The sequence below is a fragment of the Phragmites australis genome, chromosome 11 (genome assembly GCF_958298935.1).
Source record: "Phragmites australis chromosome 11, lpPhrAust1.1, whole genome shotgun sequence".
Lineage (NCBI taxonomy): Eukaryota > Viridiplantae > Streptophyta > Magnoliopsida > Poales > Poaceae > Phragmites > Phragmites australis.
Window position 1 is genome coordinate 450050 of NC_084931.1, and position 7987 is coordinate 458036.

The 7987-nt window shown below is 40.8% G+C and overlaps 1 protein-coding gene across 2 annotated transcripts; it reads left to right on the plus strand.

Annotated features, from left to right (window-relative positions):
• Positions 1-344: 344 nt before the first annotated feature.
• LOC133885224 (probable serine/threonine-protein kinase WNK2) lies at positions 345-6881 on the plus strand. Of its 2 annotated transcripts, none has more exons than XM_062324901.1 (9): positions 345-621; positions 729-766; positions 1752-1979; positions 2267-2490; positions 2577-2734; positions 4973-5153; positions 5246-5329; positions 5438-5584; positions 5671-6881. In XM_062324901.1, exons 1-9 carry the CDS (start codon positions 547-549, stop codon positions 6465-6467), a joined length of 1932 nt encoding a protein of 643 aa, XP_062180885.1. In that variant the 5' UTR covers positions 345-546; the 3' UTR covers positions 6468-6881. The 2 variants fall into 2 exon arrangements, with proteins under 2 accessions (XP_062180885.1, XP_062180886.1); XM_062324902.1 differs by having other exon boundaries at positions 5249-5329.
• Positions 6882-7987: the final 1106 nt, after the last annotated feature.

Sequence of the window (7987 nt, forward strand, 5' to 3'; positions counted from 1 at the left end):
AGGATGAAGTGTATCTATCTTATTTTGTACTGTTTAGATAAAGAGTAACGGGATAAAATGGTTCAGAATTAAAAAATATTTTTTAAAAATTTAAGATGGAGTTGAAAAAAAAAAAAGATAGAGCACAGCGATCCTACTTCAAACGTATCACTAATAGTATGTCCGATATACTAAAATAGATTCATTTTATCACACTCACTAAATAAATATCTATATATAAATAGAATTATCAGATTAAAAAAAAATATAAATAAAATTATTTTATCTCCCTACGCTCACCAACCAAAAACTATTTTAGCGTGAGTTGAGACGACCTGACCTTCTCCTTCACTGCCTCTGTCGCCTTGCTTGTGGTGCTGGGTTGGGTCGGGTCTGGTCTGGTCAGATCCTGCGGGGACGCAAGAAAGGTTGCTTTCCGGCCGGAAAGGAAAGCCGCGAGACCCCTGTGATCCCAATTAACCACCCAACCGCGACGCCCCAAAACGGTAAACTCCAAAACCGCCGTCACCCACTCCGTCCGCCACGCCCGTCGCCGCCGCTGCCCCGATGCCTCCCACGCCGCCGGAGCCCGATACGGATCCGGAGTTCGCCGAGGTCGACCCCACCGGCCGCTACGGACGGGTAAATGCCCTCCGCCACCTCCCCTGATCCACCCTAGTCTCTCTCCTTCCTTACCTCGCCTCTGATCTCTCCACTCCTTCCGTGACCATGCATGCGGCTTCTTGCAGTACACGGAGGTTCTTGGCAAGGGCGCCTTCAAGACGGTGTATCCTTTCGTTCCACGGGGAGGCCTTGACGTGTGATTTGGATTTGTCCGGCCGGGGTTTGTTTGACTCGTGCCGATCGGTTAAAGATTCGACTTTTTTTTTGTTTAGTCTCGATGCTTTGCTCAGCGATGATGGCCCTCTGCCATTTGGAACGGTTCAATGCTTTCTGATGCGCTGATCGGTTGAAGTTCCAGCCTTGCCTTTATGTGCGGTCTTTTGGAGATTTGGTTACTCTATTATTGTTGCTTTGTGTGTAAATTTTGAACTTGCGTCATTTGAATGCGCGCCGGCATTGTTCTGCTCTGATTGCTCGATGCATTATCATTTAGATCCCCATTTCATCTTGTACCTGCTATACTGGGTTCGTTAAGCTTACAGTTTTATGTGTTTTTTCTTTATGTTTTTTTTTTGTTGCTAGTCGGTGCATTGATGGGTGAAAGTTACAATTTTTTTGTGTCGTTGCCTATTGGCTTCAGATGCAATCTTTATATGACTGCTATGTTGTGTGTCTCAATTTTAACAACTGATTGGAGAAATGCACAGCCGCCATGGTTATTTTGTTGTATTTGTGTTCGTGTGATATAAGAGAATCACCATCTTTTTTTTAGTAACTGTCATAGTTGTTATTATTCCATATGCCTTTAGGTATGAATGTGCCATCTTAGTATATGTTTAAAGTTCGTTTGTCTATGCAAGAATAATCTACCTTTGATATGCATGTTTTCATTGTAGCTGCTGAGTCATTGGCATTGCTAGGGTGCTTAAAATGAATTTTGTTTCATGTAAGAGGTTCTTTTAGTTGATCCTGATGTTAATGAAAAACACACTTTTTAGATGCTTGGACTTCTGCATTATGTCCGTACATTCTAACTCTGTGGAAGTTGAACTCTGCTCCATCAACTGTCTATGTTGTGCAACTGATCATCTATCTGCTCCAATTTTTCTATGAATTTGGGATCCTTGATATAGATCCTATCGGGATAGATACAAGGCTTTTGATCAATTGGAAGGGCTAGAAGTTGCTTGGAACCAGATCAAAGTGGGTGACTTACTTCGGAACAATGATGATTTTGAGAGGCTGAAATCAGAAGTGCGTTTGCTCAAGACCCTCAAGCACAAGAACATAATCAAGTTCTACAATTCATGGCTTGATAGGAAAAACAACAACATAAATTTCATCACAGAAGTCTTCACATCAGGGACATTACGCCAGTCTGTGCTCCTGTGCCCCTCTGATTATAATTACTGTCCTTCAAATATTACGCGCAAGCTGTATTCAGTAACCGATACCATCTGTTTTAGCATTGTTGTCATCATCCAGTTACATATTTCAATGCCAAGACTTAAAAAGGGCCTGTGCCCTGACACATGCGTGGATGCTATGTTTACACCAATAATCAAAGCATGAAACGTTGACAAGCTAGATACATCTTAGGCTTTTCAAAATGCATGAGCTTTCTCTTGCTGAGCTTTTTACCTCTCTCTTTCTTTTTGTTTAGGTACCGCATAAAGCACAAGAAGGTAGACATTAGAGCTTTGAAGAAATGGTCAAGGCAAATCTTGAGTGGTCTTTTCTACCTCCATAGCCACGATCCACCAGTAATCCATAGAGACTTGAAATGCGACAATATATTTGTGAATGGGAACCAAGGTGAGGTAAAGATTGGAGACCTCGGATTAGCAGCCATCCTGGATAATGCACGTTCAGCTCATAGTATCATTGGTAAGCAATTCATTTGTTTTAAATGTTCTGATTTTTATTTATTAGAAATCTATGATATTTTTCATGTGGCACCTGCTTCTTGATAGGTACACCCGAATTCATGGCACCAGAACTCTATGATGAGGAATATAATGAGCTTGTGGACATCTATGCATTTGGGATGTGTTTACTGGAGCTTGTTACATTTGAGTACCCATATTGTGAATGTTCTAATGCAGCACAAATATACAAGAAAGTCTCCGATGTTAGTTTACTTATCCTTTGCATTACTTTTTGCAATTTCGTTCCTGAAAATTGAAGTCAGTCAGTCTCCATGAAACACTATTCATGCTCTATGGTCACAATACGCAGGAGTGCTACGTATCATTACATTAAGAAGAGAAAAAGAAGTACAACACACCCTACATCACACTAACCCAAAAAGTTGCATATGCGCCACGAAACGATAAAAAACGACCAAGAACACCCGCCGGCTGAGGAATACAACAACTCAACTCACTCCGCAGCTAATTGCTGCAGACCCCTAGCCCCAGCCAAACCCCAGAGGTTGGCTTCGTCACCAAATCACAAGTGCTTTTGCTGGCCCATCTTTTTTTTATAGTTGAGAAATCCATAACATAGAAACATTAATATTCCTTCTGACTTATACTTACCAAGAAAATGATATATTGATTAAAGATTCATAGTGGTCCCAGTTATGCTTCTGTTTTACCTTTTTTAAGGTCTGGTAATTTGCAAAATAATAGAAAATTTGCTTAAAATTAATTTCCCCAGACCATCATCTAGTTTTTCTATGGTGTTGTTCTTAGACTTTTAAACAGTAGTATAAATCGAGCTACTTTACATGATATTCACTGAAAGTTCTGGGATAAAGAAACAGCTAAATATGAAGCCAGAGTTATGTATTTCAGTAACGGCATTATTTAAACAGTCTTTTACAACATAATATGTTACTTTCTATCATTAGAGTTAACTGAGAACAATTTTATTTTGTAGACTTACCAATACAGTTACCTTTTTCTAATGCAAGTTGTAGACTAGAAAGCCTGCAACTGTTTTCTGCTGAAATAATTTAAAGGTTTAGAATCAGAGGAAAATATATAAAAGATACACACGCTGTCTGAGTCTGCTAATGTAGCTCTAGTTAAAGCAAGGAAAAAGTCCATTTTTGGCCTCTTGACTCTTGCGAAATTCTAATTTTTATCCCCAACTACAAAACCATCTAACTTTGGCACTGAAATCCAGTTCAATTTGTACCCTGAGCCCGTTTGAGGTGGTATTTGGGTGACATGACGGCAGTTTTGGGCCACATGGGCATGACCTGGCAATTTTTGTCACCTTCTCCTTCATCTCTCTTACCATGGTCCCACCTGTCGTACCCAACCTCCCTCTCTCTTACCACCGTCCGCAAGGGAGAGGAGGGAGGCAAGTAGAGAAGTTGGAGGATGAAGAAGAGAGTAATGTGGCTGACAGGTGGGACCCATTGTTTGTTTTAATTTATTTTTTACTGTTCCTGAGTGGGGCTGACATGTCCACGTAAAAGATGAGACATGGCTACCAACACGGCAAAAACCGCCGCCACGTCACCCGAATACCACCTGAAATAGGCTCGGGGTACAAATTGAACCGGATTTCACGGTTGGGGGTCAAAGTTAGACGGTTTTGTAGTTCGGGGTAGAAATTAGACTTTTGCCGAAGTTGAGGGGCCAAAATGGACTTTTCCCTTAAATCAATACATCTAGGTGAAGAGCAATTTTAGTGTTCTCCACTGGGAAAGATCTTGTAGATTTCTATGGAGCGTATCTTTTTATGTTTCAGTTGCCAAAGTGTTCCTGCGTTGCTTAGCAGTATATGCCAGTTTGGTCTGAACCAAATTTGAATTTCTGTTTTAAGAATTCCCTTCATTTTTTGAAGAGAGCAAGCAGGGTTTTTTTTTTTCCAGTGAGTTTTGTACTGAAAGCATGGCTGTGCTTTAGTATTATTGTTCATATAAATTACATAAGTATCCACTAGCATGATTTACTTGAACTTTCATAATGGATAGATGGATAATGGATAGCCACAGGCACAGTCGTACCCGCATCTACCTCTGCCGTTGTCTCATATTCTACTATATTGCCCTATGTTCTCAACCTGGTATCAAACTGCCTACAGCATCATATAAGTGGACTCCATCATTCTCAAAGATCTCACTACTTTTCTTTAACACAAAACACGTACTACTCTATTCATTGGCAACTTCGTATTTTTGGAGGAATATCTTTTCTTTTCCAGCCTTGTTTTCTTGAATGGACTGAACACACATACAGAGGATGCATGTACTAGATTTGCTTCATAATCTGCTCTATTAAATGGATTTATATCACTATTCATGCTGTGCACAGGTCCTAGGAAATGCATTCCTCACTGAATCGATTATCATTGTACAATCAAGTGGCATTATACCTTCTCACTTTCATAATCTCTCGATGTGGTATTACAGGGTGAAAAGCCTGGTTCGCTGGCTAAGATTGAGGATCCTGAAGTGAAATTATTTATAGAGAAGTGCATCGCCAATGCCCCCCAAAGACTCTCAGCAAAAGAACTATTAATGGATCCGTTTCTCCTAGATGTTGATGATGAAAGAATATTTTATCCACTGCATCCAAATATTAATACATCAGGTACAAGACTGAATTGGATACATCTCCTATTACAAGATGCAGATTATGGTAAAACTTGCTCTGGTTCCCATATAACCTTAGAATAAACATAGCAGATACTGCTGGAAGTCCAAAACCAACTTCGAGTTACAGATATGACAGAGCATCGTCATCTGTGGGCCACCATGAGCGCTCAGGTTTGCTGTTCAGGGTTTAAATGACCTGTCAAATGCGACGTGAATTCAATGATGCACTGATATGAGGCTCCTCTCCTTTTGATATGTCAATCTTAATGTGAAATGCAGGTAGTATGGCAGAGTCACATCCTAGTGAAAACTATGCACATGATACCATGGATCCACATGCTGCCACTGGTCGAATTATCACAGTTGAGAGCCAACGGAAGGATTTGAATACAATATTTTTGAAACTGCGGATAGCCGATTCTACAGGTTTTTATGATCAGATCTCATTTCAATTATCACTGTATTGTTAATCCGGTACTTCACTTCTATCCATTTTTCACTCCAATGCACAGGTCACGCCCAAAACATCCACTTCCCTTTTGATATTGAAGCTGACACTTCGATCAGTGTTGCAACCGAGATGGTCGTGCAGCTGGATCTCACAGACCAAGATGTTACGGCAATTGCAGAAATGATAGATGCTGAAATTCGTGCGCATATACCTGATTGGGCAGCAGAGGAATCAGTTGATAACCAAGGGGATGAAGCTGCTCATTCCGAGACCCAGAGTTCAGACGCCGATGAGGGAAGTTCCGAATCGCACAATGAGCCTGATGCTGCGCATAATGGCTTTGTTCAAGAGCAGCTTCCCTCTGGGCGGAAGTACTGGTCGGACTCACCCAGGAGAGACAGTGAAATATCTCAATCAGTGGTGGACCCACAAGCGAGTGATAATATTTCAAATGGAATAGTGAATAGGAATGATGTTGATGACATTGTCGGCAGTGCAAAACATAAGGAGAACCATTACCTTGGCGCTTCCATCCACTCCGTGGAAGGTATCTGTGAGCGAATATCCTCATCTGTGGGCTTGTCAAACCCATCTGTAGTCGACAGGATATCTGGAGGAGTTTCTGTTGGTACTAGCCAACACTCTGTTGATGTTGAGCGGAGATACATTTCAGCAGATGTTACTGAGAGTTTAGCAAGCCTGTTGGCTCGGCAGCAAGAGGAGACCAATGCACTGCAAAGGAAGCATAAGGCAGACATTGAAGACATCTTGAAAGGTGTACCTGCAGAGGATCGTGAAGAAACCTTGACTAGGTGCCGCTTGAAGGTGGATCGGAAAAACAAAACTGACAAACTTTAGCCAAACTGTTTCCTGTGCATCTTCGTTGTGTGTTTTTAGATTTATACAAGCACCAAGGAGTTCTTTGGAATTGTTGTTGTTCAAAAGAGGATCTTTCTGTGCAAAAAGGTAGTCCCAGCCTTTTCACTGTTCTTTTTTTATATAATGGAGAAGCTGGAAGACTGACCAAGCACTATGATAGTAATCAAAGTGTGTGGAGGTTTTTGAAGGCAAGCGAAGGTTTCTGCTCACCAGATGAAGTATGCAGAGACCATTATGGTGCTGTATGCCTGAATTGTTCATAAGTAGTGCCTCCCTTTTTCTTTTTTATGTTTTTGTACTTTGACTTGTTAAGGATATACGTCAGTGTTTGAGCTGTTGCAAACTTGGAATGACAAACTTAATGTTCAATTATTTCCATGATGTTTTGGATCACATGCTTGCCCAAGTTTTTAGAGTTGTATTTGTGCACACTTGCTGCACTGATTTCTATGAATGTGTGCACACACACAGATATATGTGCATTTCTTAAATGCAAGTGTGCCATGGAGGCTGAAGCTGTGGAACTCTCCACTCCCACTCATCAGCAGATCTGGAGTGGCCAATAGATGATAAACAACCATTTCTGCAACACATGCTCCAGTAGCATCTCTCACATGCGTGCCACAGTTTTCTGTGTCCCCTCCCTCACATAATTTTCCCTTTATTTCACTTATTTTTAGTTGTGCATCTGAATCTGTGTACTGAAACCTGAGGCTCTCCAACCCCAGCTGGTTAGGAATGCATGCACACAGAATTTGGATCTGTGTTACAGTGGGAGTGGACAAATTAAGGGCCGTCCTCCAATGCTGCACTTTTTGTCACCGTGCCTGTACCTTGGGATCTATCAATGATCAGTCCCCTCCGATCCAAGCAAGGAAGGGATGTGGAAACTTGTTGACCATTAGAACCGGTTAAGGGAGATAAACAAGGCACAGTGCACGTCGATAAGTAAAATTAAACAAGAAAGCTGATGATTTAAAATACAAGATTTCCAATAGATTATATTTACAGGTTGTCTGCTTCTCTTGCTGTTCCAATTCAATTAGTGTCGCTCCCTCTATGATAAGGTTTGGACATTTCATCATCTGACACTGTGGTGACTTTTCAAACTCAATTTTATTTCCTATCATTGATATACTCCAGTTAAAAACTAACTAGAGATACTATGTGTTGCAGGAAATTCAGTCAATGTGCAGCCACTTTCATGGATCCAATGCATGCATCAAATTAAGAAACATGCCCAGATGCACATGAACACAAGAAGCACTTTCGCTTTCACACAATACAAGCTAAGACTGATATCAGTTCAATCAAATCAAGCAGCAATGAACTAATTAAAAAGGATACAAACAAGAGAAACAGAACAAATAAATCCGAAATCACCATATATACTGCTAGCTATTAATCATTGAAAGAGGAAGCATGATCCATACATGCATATATATGCATGTATCCAACCCATCAAACACATGAATCCAATGCAATTATGCATGCATTTT